At 53.8% G+C, this 12,319-nt stretch overlaps 1 protein-coding gene across 3 annotated transcripts in view; it reads right to left on the bottom strand.

Annotated features, from left to right (window-relative positions):
* Window positions 1-4,630: 4,630 nt before the first annotated feature.
* Window positions 4,631-12,319, bottom strand: part of ZNF236 (zinc finger protein 236) — a 116,433-nt gene continuing 108,744 nt past the window's right edge. The window contains exons 29-31 of one of the 3 annotated variants that reach the window (XR_003547448.1): window positions 11,055-11,231; window positions 9,059-9,934; window positions 4,631-8,968 (exon numbers count right to left, since the gene is read on the bottom strand). Coding sequence is in view for 1 of the 3 variants with exons in the window: in XM_014583160.2 (XP_014438646.1) it covers window positions 9,810-9,934; window positions 11,055-11,231 (302 nt within the window). In the remaining 2 variants the exon portion in view is untranslated. Of the gene's footprint in view, window positions 9,935-11,054; window positions 11,232-12,319 lie in introns of all 3 variants that reach the window. The other 2 variants (XR_003547449.1, XM_014583160.2) reach the window with 2 other exon arrangements.

The following is a 12,319-nucleotide window of genomic DNA, read 5'->3' as shown; positions in this document are numbered from 1 at the left end:
TGGGCGTCTCCCTCCGCGTCGCCTGAGCAGCTAGCGTGAGCCTGCAGCTCACGGCCACCGTCCAGGGCTGCCTGCCCTGTCACCAGCAACACTTTCAGCAATGAAAGTGGAGTGGAGGTCACTATTAGGGCACTCGTCCCTAACACAAGGGAGTGTTCCATCCGCCTGAAAACAACTTTTAAAGTCTACGTATGTTTTGGTAAAAGAATCAAAGAGAGATCATTTAAAGCGTACTTCCTGAATGAGAGAGGCAGAGACAGAGACCCGGCAGGGTCTGGGCGCCATGCTCCCCCTCGGCCTCAGCAAGCCCTGGTCGTGGACAAGCGTGCCTGGCGTGCTCGGGGTGTCTCGGGACTCGCACCAGGAACTCGCTACTGCAGCCCCAGGGAGCGACCTGCACTGGGGGACACCTCACGCTCACCCCAGCAGCAGGAGCCAGCACCTGAGGTGGTAGAAGGCCGGGCCACCACCCGCAGGGCACCGGCAGACACCAGTCACATGCACCTCGGCCCCCTTCACTTCTCTACCCAAACCCTTTCCCCCGAGGGCCTGGAAGACCGTACTAGAAGTACATTTTAGACACTGCGTTCTTTGACTGGCAAGTCTGTTTCACCATCACGTGCAGAAAACACTAAAGCCCAGGGCACGTCAGAGCAAGCTGGCACTTGCCAGGAAGTCACATCCGGGTCAAATCTGCAAACAACGCAAAGTAGGTGCACCGCAGAGCTCAGCTGCTCGCCACGCACGCCTCCCTCTGTCTGCAGGATCCCCAGGCCACTTGGAAGTCAGCTGGCCAGCCCCGAGAGGGGCTGCAGATGCCCACCTGGGGCACACACACGCTTTCTCCCCTCACCACGCTGGCTCAAGGACGGGGGTGGAGGGGTCGGGCGGCATCGGAGGTCTTTGAGCCAGACACATAGAAAACCACTGTGGTCGTGATTGGCGAGACGCCATATCCTGACCACCCACACGGCTACTCCAGGCCACTGAGTGCAGACCGAGGACTGGTGGGCCCACAGGTGCCGCCCACCTGCTGGCAGCTCACACGTGCCTGCAGGGGCACAGCAGCTCCCTCGTGGGCTGGGCCCTCACAGAGGAACCCTCTGGCTGGGCCATCAGGGCAATCAGGGGCCCACTGACAAGGCGGTGGGGAGGGCTCTCTGCAGGGGCCAGGGCCATGCTGGACTGCGGTCAGCTGAGAGGGGAGTGGTGCCGAGGAAGGCTGTGCAGAGGAGAATGAAGTCCTCAGGCAGCAGCTTTGGAAAGAGCTCGGCCACTCATCAACGGTGGTGTGTGGGTGCGGCCGACCGGGGGCCTCAGCAACAGGACGGTGATCCCCGCACTGCTCTGGGCTGGAAGACCAAGTCCGAGGTGCCGGCAGGCCTGGGTTCTCTGGCACACGCGATTCTCGTAGCTGTGTGCACAGGAGGTAGCGGCGAGCACACCTGCTACTCAGGCCCTGCTTTGCCCTCCACAGAAGGGGCCGAGGCTCCGTGGAGAAGCCTGAGCTCAGGGCTGGGCAGGCAGCAAGGCACTGAGCCGCCAGTGACAGAGGGCTGACTTCCAGGCTGCCTTGAAGGAGCGCCTCCTCCTGGCCCAATGGGGGATTGCTCGAGCATCCAAATGAATGAGAACCCCGAGGGATCATAGCCTTGCAGAGCACAGGTACTCATGAGGCTAATCCGCTGTGACAGAGTGACTGAACACGGCAGGGGCGCCGCCTCGAGGCAGGGTGCTGGCTAACGTGCAGAGGGGGTGGTCCCGGTAGAAAGCCACCTTCAGACCACCCGCTCTCAGGCAGGGATTGCGACGCTGGTGGAGGATGAATGGGGGCACAGCTGCGTGGTCTCTGGGTGTCCCAGCCTGTGCTATACCACGGGGCCGAGGCAGGCGGGGGAGATAAAGGCTGTCAGTGACGGGTCACTCTGGCCCAGTGTCACTGTCATCACTCAGTCCCAGCAGAGGCCCAGGCGGGTCAGGTCAGGAAGCACGTTCGGGCGGCCTGCCGAAGCGTGGGCCCGCGGTTTCCAGAATGTCACGAATGCGGTTGTCAAGCCCTGGAGTGAGCGCGGCTGCCCAGGAGACCGAGGGCGAGACAGCGGGGCAGGCCCCCGGCGGGCTGTTGGCTGCGACGATGCTGCCGTCCCACACCCGGCAATGCTCCAATGGGCCTGGCCACTCACTTCCATGGTGTGGCAACCCCTATAACAGCATTAAAACTCAGAGATGGCCAAGGGGGTGAGACCACGGCGAGGCCCACCCTCAGACCAGAGTCTGGGTTTGTGGGTCCATGTGTGGACCGAGGCAGGCTGCTGGAGGGAGGCCTCTTCCGTTCTCACCTGTACCCCTCGCCCCGGTGCCTCCCATCATACCCCTGGCTGTCGCCCGTGGTGCCTCCCGCCATGGCACTTACTCTTTTGCCTGCGGTGCCTCCCGCCAGGTCACCACACAGCAAGAGGCCCTCGCCAGATGCAGCTCCTGATGTGAAGGCCGTGCTCCGTAAATGACCCATCCACGGTACCCGGCTGCAGTGCTGGGCGATGCTGCGAGTGGCTGACAGCCCGGACTGCCCTGCAGCTGCACTGCCAGTTTGGAACTGCTTCGAGAAAAAAGGTTCTAGAAAAGGAAAAAGCTCTGGATTATTTGGGTTCACAAAGATGAATAAAATAAAACTGGGAAAAGCTGTATGCCAGGACCAGAGCCAGCAGGGGACCTTGAGGTTAAGATGGCTGGATCCAAAAAAAAAAAAAAAAAAAGATGGCTGGATCCCACATAGCTGGCTCCATGGTTCGAGTCCTGGTCCCAGTGGCTTGAAAATCACCCCACGCACATGTGCCTGCATGCCCAAAATCCCTGGAGGAGAAGGGAGGAGAAAGGACTGTGACATGGCCACCCTCCCTGGTGACTTCTCACATTCCCTGTCTCTCTCCAGCAAGTGCACATAGCTTATGGCAAGAACTACAAAAAAAAAAAAAATACAGAAAAAAATACAGCTGGCACTGAGGCAGACGAGAACGTGTCACCCTCACCCAGGTCTCCTAAAGCTCAGTGCAGGTGCCACCGTGTGTGGGCCCTTCCTGTGCGGCTGGCGGCTGGCGTAACTGACTACTAAGGGGGCAGTGGAGCCCTCTCGGCTGGTCCAGGGTCAGTGAGAAAACCATGAATGCAGAGGAAACCCCGCAGGCTCTGCTGGCAGTGGGAGGTGATGCCTGCATGCTGTCACTGCTCACTCCCTGAGGGCTCAGACCAACTACCTCCAGGTGCCACGTCACACTGTGAACTCCTCCATGGTGGGGACGCGCTGACCAGGAGCGTGTGGGAGGCCATTTTCATTCGCGTGGGCTGGCCCAGATGTCTTCAGGGCTCCAGAGCAAGCTGACCAATTGCAAGCAGTCACGAGGAGCCCTGCGTCTAGCCCCACTTCACTTCCAAGACAGCCCGCCGTGGCAGGAGGCGTGAGGCTTTGTGATGCACAGGAAGGGAGCAGCCAGAGTGCCAGCCTTTGTGGTGGCCCCATGGCCCCAGATCCAAAGGGCAGCACTGAGTGGGACAGGGCTGCCAGCACACACCAAAGAGGAACCGAGGGACTACAGCAGGAGAGGGACCGAGGGGACCGCTGCAGGAGGGGGACCGAGGGCCGCTGCAGACTGAGGCACTCTGCTCACAAGCGTCAGCACACAGGTGTCCCTTGGCTCTGCACAAGCACCTTGCGACCATCGGGGTCAGCACTGCCATGCTTCACTCTCAAGACCTGCAGGAATGGAGAGACCCCGGGGAGGGGAAGGCCCGGCCGAGGACTAGGTCTAGTCGCCAAGTTTTATAGACAAGGAGACAGCCTTGGGACAGAGCTGGCTGAGTGGAGGGTGAGCGACAGGCCCCACACCAGCACGGGGGCACTCTGTCTGTGTCAAGCCCTTGGTCGTGTTTGAGCGGGAACACTGTGCCAAGACCGCAGAGTGCGCTAGAAACACTTCTGTTAGTTCAAATGAAACGAGTCCCCTTCCACCAACAGCGCTTCAGAAACGCCGCAAGCGATACGCCTGATGTAACCACCAACCAGGAACGCAGATGGCAACACAAATGCTCACCACTCCCTCCGAGCCACGCCCGGGAAGTCACATCACTTCAGCTTTCATCCAAAAACTCCTGGAGCCTCCCCTTCTCCATGAGGAGTACGGGGATCTAAAAAGCCAGTCTGGTATTTCAACAGGGTAAGAGCAGAGAAACCACGAACTCCCAGCAGTTTGGAAATGTGAGACACAGGAAACATCTTAAGAGGCGTCTTTAAACGAGATGCTATAAGCTACTCCACTAGTATTTCTGGGAAAGGCCAGTACCCACTAGATCTTACATATAACAGGCAAACTGAGGCCGAGACTTCCGTACCTCGCCACTCTTAAGCAGGACAGCAAGCAGACTGGGCACGAGGAGGAGGCTGCCCTGGCACATGGCAAGCCTTCTAGGCTCAGACCTACCGAGGCCCGTGTTGCTGCACTGCGCTACCAACAGCCACGTGTGACCTAGAGAAAAGTTACGGTTCCCAGACCCAAAGAAGTAAATATACAGGAGTTTTAAAATAATACAAAAACTATTTTATTAGTTTTAAAGCCAGCACAGTGGCTTTTGGCATAACTATCCATTTCTAATACAAAATCGGATTAAATAAATATCATCCAATGTATAAATAGACCACAAAACAATTTTGAAGGTAAAAAGAGAACTCTTCTGTAAATTAAAAAAATTAACTTTAAAAATTGTCTTTAGTGGTGAATCAAAAACAAATTGCTGTCATTTTAGTCTGTCAAACATAATACAAACCTTGATTGAATACAAAGTCTTCATGCTGTAAAGTCTCACATAAAAAGATGAAGCAGTGGAACCCTCTGATGCTGCTCCTGTTCTTGGGTGGACACCGGCTAGTCCTCTGCCAGCAAAGTGCCACACGCCCGGGGCTGGGGGAGCGTGCAGGGAGAGGCCAGCGTGTGCGCCCACCCGTGCACATGTGTGTCTGAGGCAGGGGGTGGACTCAGACAGGATGTAACAGCCGGCTGTGGCCCGTGGCTCTGGAATCTTGCCCGGCGGGGGGTGTGTGAGGCTTCTCACCTTAAAGGGCCCTGTGCCCCCACGTGTTAGACCACGCAAGGAGATGCAACTGGGTTTCAGCACGGGGCTTTCCACTAGAACAGACATCTGGAGACCACAAACTGCAAACGACAGGACGCTGGGCTCTGTGTGTAGGCACTTCTGAAATGTCACTGCGGAAGACCCAAAGCTCCTGCGTTCCGTGAGTACAGATTAGATGGCAAAGGAGAGCACTCTCAACCCAGAACCAGGCTCATCGCGCAGCAGCTCTCAGGAAAGGAGCGGAGCACGACCGTGCTTGGGTTAACTTCCTCGGGGCGGGGGCACGGGACTGACTCTGCAATTCACTTCAGTGAAAAACTCCTGCAAGACAGGTGGCATCAGATACCCCCTAAAGAGAGTAGCCAGAAAGCAGTCTGACTGGCTTAGGTATTTCTTTAAAGAAACGTTACTCACAGAAATCTGTGTGACGGTCATTTACTGTTAAGATGTGTACCTTAATAAGTTATAAATACTCTTCTGAAAAGATAAAAACCCAAAGGTAGAACTGAAACTTAACTTCTACTTCTGAAAATCTTGTACCTGTAGTAACGCAGTGTCTCTTGCGCACTAATGTTAGAGCCCAAAGGAAGACAGAGGACACTAGTTATACTTAAAAATGACCATGGGTGGGACCTACAATAAGGGGACTGAGTCAGAGTCTGAGCACGCTGGCAACATGTGTGCACATTAGTAATGACTAAGCACATTGGCAGTGACCGAGCATGCTACTAATGACTGAGCACACTGGCAGCGACTGAGCACACTAGCAATGACTGGACATGCTAGTGATGACCAAGCATGTTGGCAGTGACTGAGCATGCTAGTAATGACTCAGCACGCTAGTAAGGACTGAGCACTCTGGCAATGAGTGTGCATATTAGTAATGACTGAGCACACTGGTGATGACTGAGCACACTGGTGATGACTGAGCACACTGGTGATGACTGAGCATGCTAGTGATGACTGAGCACACTGGTGATGACTGAGCACGCTAGCAAAAATTTAGTACACTGGCAATGACTGAGTATACTGGCAATGACTCAGCACACTGGCAATGACTCAGCACACTGGCGATGACTGAGCATACTGGCAATGATTCAGCACACTGGCAATGACTCAGCACGCTGGCAATGAGTCAGCACACACTGGCGATGATGACTGAGCACTCTGGCGATAACTAAGCACACTAATGATGACTGAGTACACTGGTGATGACTCAGCACACTGGTGATGACTAAGCACACTAATGATGACTGAGCATGCTACCAATGACTCAGCATACTGGTGATGACTAAGCACACTAGTGATGACTGAGTATGCTAGCGATGACTCAGCACACTGGCAAGGACTCAGCACACCAGTGATGACTAAGCACACTAATGATGACTGAGCATGCTACCAATGACTCAGCATACTGGTGATGACTAAGCACACTAGTGATGACTGAGTATGCTAGCGATGACTCAGCACACTGGCAAGGACTCAGCACACCAGTGATGACTAAGCACACTAATGATGACTGAGCATGCTACCAATGACTCAGCATACTGGTGATGACTAAGCACACTAGTGATGACTGAGTATGCTAGCGATGACTCAGCACACTGGCAAGGACTCAGCACACCAGTGATGACTAAGCACACTAATGATGACTGAGCATGCTACCAATGGTTCAGCATACTGGCGGCGACTGAGCATGCTGGCAATGACTGAGCACGCTAGCAACGACCAAGCACGCTGCAGTGTATGCGCACGACTGCCCACGTTCCACCACGCAGCATCCTTAGGGTTCAGAGCAGGCCTGAGACTCCTCGGCTGAACCAAGTGGCATCGCCTAGACCGTGGTCACAGCTTTCCTCTACTTAGACACTCCACTAAGTACCTCTGGGGCCTAAAGGGGCAGCAGCAGGGCTTGCTGGGGTGGGAGAGGATCCAAGTTTACATATCTGAAGCGTGCTTTTATCTGCTCTGTTGCATCCTATGAAGACATGGCCATGTACACACTGCCCAGCTGGATTCTACACACACCGGGCCCTCCTGCACCTTGGCCGGGTTTAAGCTCCGTACCGGTCTTAAGCACAGTATCTTTGAAAGGTAATTTGTTCTTTCAGCTGATCTAAGTGCTTAACAGTCACTCCCCAGGAAAGGAGGTTTTGGACAGGGCAGGTGTCGTCTGACAGGACGGCTGGCAGGACGGCTGCGGCAGGAATGTCACTTGCACAGGACTACACTCACCATCCTGAAGCCAAGTCCTGACCACTGAACTGGGAGCTCTTCAAAAAGACACGGAGGGTCTGGACTTCACAGAAGTAAAGAAAAATGTCATTCAAGTTCTCTTCTGTTAAAAAATACTTGAACTTGAAATGAGTTCACATGCCAAACTATTTTACCTTAAATATTTTTAACTTCATCTTTTAATTTATAGCTATTCCAGATCAGATATGCTACGATAAGATAGATTTTAAAATACAGAACCCTATCCTCAAGCCTGTAGTTGTGTACAAGCCTAGAAATCCCTTTTCTAAAACGACTTTTTAATCAACAGGTAAAACACAGAGATCAGCCTGTACACTGCAAAGATTCAAGTGAAATCGTGTCACATTAAAACCTGATATTTTCAAGGAATGTTTTGCAAAGCAGCAGCTTTCATAATTAGGGAGTAAATAAAAATAATACACACGACGTGTGTGCCTGCAGATAAATTGGGAAAGACACAAAGTAGATTATTAATAGGGTTTTTTTTTTCCTTTTTCTTCAACCTAAACAAAAATAAGTTTTAAATTCACCTGTTAAGGCGTTAAATAGGCAATAAACTAATACAGTTCACTAGGCTATACTTTCTATACAACTGGGAATTAAACAGCCCCTTTCCGAGCCATCCTGAGGTGACATTTAATGCTAAAAGCCAAATAAATAACCCAGTGAAACAAAGAATCTAAAATTGCAATAATTTCCAACTTTAGGGATATTTGTTCACTAAGATTAATTAACATTACTAAAATATCTTAATACAAAATTATAAAAGGAAAAGTGCATTAAAAGCAGAACTTTTAAAACTCTAGCACAATTACAATTACACTGAGCACAGCCAGATTCGCGCTTTGACATTCAAGGGAAACCTTGGGATTTATATGAAATCCAGTATCACAAGAATAAGTCAAATAAGGCTTTTTTTCCTTAAAAAAATATACAGTACACAAAGCAGTTTGAAAAAAAAAGTAATATTATTTAACAGTTTTCTGACTTAAATATTTTCACATAACAAAAGTTTTCGTATCACCATCACTATTACTTATATACATATGTGAAAAGTGAACAACAACAAATCAAAAGATGCCCTTTCAAAAGAACAGTGAAATGTCTCTTTCTTAGGAATCTGAAATGGGCTCCTCTCTTCATATACAAAGTCCATACAATATTTATAATAAAACTACGCTTTTCTGAAACCAAGGAGGCAATGAGAGAAAATAAAGGCAATTATTTTTCAGGAAACAAAAATAGACCCAGCTTTACATTACAAGGAGAGAAGACGCCCACTCATTAGTAAGATGAATCCAATACTGATGTGAAGTGCTTGTCGGAGGTGAGACTGGGGTGCTCTCCTGCACCTGGGGCTGGTGCTCGTATTTACAGGGTATACCGCTCAGTCACACAGAGGCTCGCGGGTCTGTCTATGCAGACGTGCTTATACGGAGAACACACAAATAAGCTCGAGGGAAGCCAGCACGAAGAACCTTCCATCTTTGGAATGCGTAAGGACGGCGCACGCTCCGCCCGACGCGGGGCCGAGGGGGTTGGTATGGGGCATGTTGAAGGTGGCACCATCGATGACACTAAGAGCTCCCTGAAATAAAAAATACACCTGTTGATGCACAAGGAGGAAGTCACGGGTTTTCATAGATCCTTATCCTTAAGCTACAAACATGGTTCTTACTTACTGAGGAGGACAGGGCCCGGTCACTTGCTCCAGGACAGTCCTGCTATTTCCTCTCTGCAACGTATGGCTTGTGCTTCTGCGGGGACCTCGGCCCAGCCCAGGCAGACATGTGCAGGTGTGCCAGCGCCCTGTGCACAGGCAGAGTCCTCACGTTCCCCGTGGACGCCCCGGACACTGTTCTTGCCACTAACGATGAGATCCTCGCAATGGAGAGAGAATTGGCCCAGCCGACTCTCATGGTATTAGTTACATTAGCTGATGGTAAGCTAGAAAGAGTCAAATTTATTAATTTTCAAAACGCAGAGAGGAAGTGGAAAAACACCTCCTGTGCATTGTGATGTTTCCTTCTATGCTGCGTTGTCTCGTAAGCCACGCTCCCTATAACAGAAAGCACGAGTGCAGACCTGGCGGCTTCTCCACGGTACCGTTCACCTTTGCTAATACAAAGAAACTGCTCTACGATGACAGTGACGTCCACTTAGCTCCTCGCTGGCTGCAGCGCTGGCCGTGGGGACATGGAGCTGCCAGCACACTACCTGAGTTGGGTGACTGGAGACACTGATGGCAGCGCGTTCACATTTTCCCCAGTTTTTCTACAAGTCTGTGAAAGACGATGATTCTGTAGATAGTTTTGTAGTTAAAAAAACTACTGTGGGAACGTTAACACTTGAAGCTGAGAAACAGAAATCCCAAGTGCGTCATTCGTCACAGAATGCAACTTTGGAAAGGTCCCCAGGCCTGGCTGGCATCAGAACACGTTGGCAAGGGCCGGCCACTCGCCTGCAGCCTCGCGCACCACCTCTTCTAGAGGCAGGGGCCGGCTCAGCTCCACAGCCTCCGGCTCCCGTGGTCCCACGGGCTCCTGCAGCGTCCCTGTGAGGCAGCAGAGGACAGACAAGTGGCTCAGACCTTCAGTGACACAAGACAATCCCCGTTTGGAGGCCACCCGGCAGGGAACAGCACTGTCTCCACGGCTCCATCCCATGACATGGCACACACGGAAACAGCACGGAGGCGGTAGGGTGCCGGCCGAGCAGGCCTGTCCTGTGCAGTCTGGGCCGTCTGCATGCTCGCCCCTGCGAGGCAACCTGGGCCGGCACTGCAGCTTGTAGTGAGTACTGTGCTTTCCCATCATACCGGAGCACAGGTGCGAGGAAAGCTGTCCTCCTCCCTGAACTCCTCCCTGAATGTGGAGGGTCTGTCTCTCAGGTTCCTGATGGAGGCGCTGCCCTGCTGGTGACACTAAGGCCTTGTAGCTCGGACACAACACAGAACTGCACGCAGCCTGGCACTCGGGAGAGGTGCACCCTGCCGGCCTCCGTCCTGGGGACTGGGTGCAGACTGCAGATGAGACCTGCTGGTCACCGAGGTCTGCTCGGCTCCTCTGCAGGCATCTGCCACCCTGCGGCCCTGTCTGGGCTGAGTGACGGTCCCTTCCTACAGAGAAGGGGGACACTGCTAGGTGCTCAGTGGAGACACGGTGGCCACAATGGAGCCGGCAGCAGGACCGTGCCCACCCCTGCTCTGAGGCATAGGTCTTCGTGACCTGACACACAGGCCACACCTGTGATTTGCACCCAGTCCCCAGGATGGAGGCCGGCAGGCACATGGCCCAGAGCCAGCCTGCCCTGTGCAGATGCCAGCTAACTGCAACCCTGAGCCCGGCTCCCCCAGCCATCCTGCACTATAGGGTGCAGGGGGGCTCAGACAGCCGGGAAGGTGGGTGACAGTGGCTCTGCCACGTGGGCATTGTCCCCTCACTAGAAGCTCTGTCTGGCAAGAAGCCAGCCACTCACTAGTCTGCGCCTGCCCTGCACAGAGATGAAGGCGGCTGCCTCGAGTGGCCTCCACGTGGTGTGGCAGCACACGGTGAGCTCCCTGCAGGAGCACAAGTGCCAGCCCACCCTGCCTGCCCCACATCCTCTCCACGTCACGCCCCCTTCGCCCCCAACGCCGTGCCATGCACAGAGCGCCCGGCCACGGGCAAGCTCACCGGTGTAGCTGTGCGCCCGCCGCATGTGCAGCTTCATGTTACTCTTCTGCGTGAAGCCCATGATGCAGTAGTCGCACTTGTAGGGCCGCTCCCCGGTGTGCTTCTTCATGTGCACCTGCAGCGCGCTCTTCTGGTTGAAAGCCTTCTCACAGAGGGTGCAGCGGAACGGTCGCTCGCCTGCGTGGACAGGGTGGTCAGCCTACCCCAGCATGGCGCCCAGTACTGGCACTTCCCAAGCACGTACGGCTCTGCGAAGACCCCAGCGAGCTCGCCCTGTGCCTGCTCACACCGCAAGGGCCAGGATTCTAGCAGAGTCCCCCCACGCCAAGCAGGCCCGACTTCAGTCCAAGCCCCTGGAGGTCCCAGGGCACCCACAGAGAGGAGGAGGGCATGTCTGGCTTGGACGAAATGCCCCTGCTGCACTTTGGGGAGTGAGCAAAAAGACATTGAGGACATGAAAACATCAAGTCCACTTAATAAAAATTTTTAAAACTTTACTTACTTATTTCATGAGAGAAAGAGACAGGGAGTGAAAGACAGAGAGGCAGCCCCCACAAGGGTCTCCACGCCACACCCACTCAGGCCTGGACCCTGGGTACGTACACACGCATGCATACCCAGCATGTGGGAAGGCCCTGGGAGTGAACCCAGCACCTTGCCACATGGGGCCCGTTGCCTTACTGTCAGGCCCTGCACAGTGTCTAACTGCTTTCAAGTTCACCAGGAAACTGAGCCATGGGAGGAGCTGCCTGGTCCGGCGTGTGCTGGGAGTGCCCAGATACACACGTCAGGCTCATGGGAAGATGCCGCCCTGCTGTCTTGAACTCTCGGACTAACTCAGGATGTGGGCTACAGCATCTTGGTGGGCACAGCAGGGATGAGAGGGGCCAAGCCCAGCCATCGGAGACAAGGCAAGCAGCAGCAGGACAGAGTGCTGCCTAAGATGAGAGGCCTGCAGAGCGCAGTCTGTGGACAGGGGAGGATGGTCCCGGGGCACCGGCAGGTGAAGGCAGGCTGGCCGGGGTGGGGAGTGGGGATGAGCTGCTGCTTCCAGTGGTCATCGTGTGGACAGCAAAAGCTCTTACTTGAAACAGTCAGCCAGGGTTATAAACTGACCGGGCCAGGAAGTGGCACGGAGGTGAAGGCGGCTGGGTCCCACATGGCCGACGGCAGTCTGAGTCCAAGACCTGGCAGTTTGAAAATCAGGCTGAGCATGTATGCGCACGCTCAAAATCCCAAGAGGGGAGTGAAGAGAGGATCGCGGC

Source organism: Tupaia chinensis, unplaced genomic scaffold (assembly GCF_000334495.1).
Source record: "Tupaia chinensis unplaced genomic scaffold, TupChi_1.0 Scaffold144119_1, whole genome shotgun sequence".
NCBI classification, from domain to species: domain Eukaryota; kingdom Metazoa; phylum Chordata; class Mammalia; order Scandentia; family Tupaiidae; genus Tupaia; species Tupaia belangeri.
Note: the sequence above shows the minus strand (reverse complement) of the source record. Positions and strands in the feature narration are given on the sequence as shown.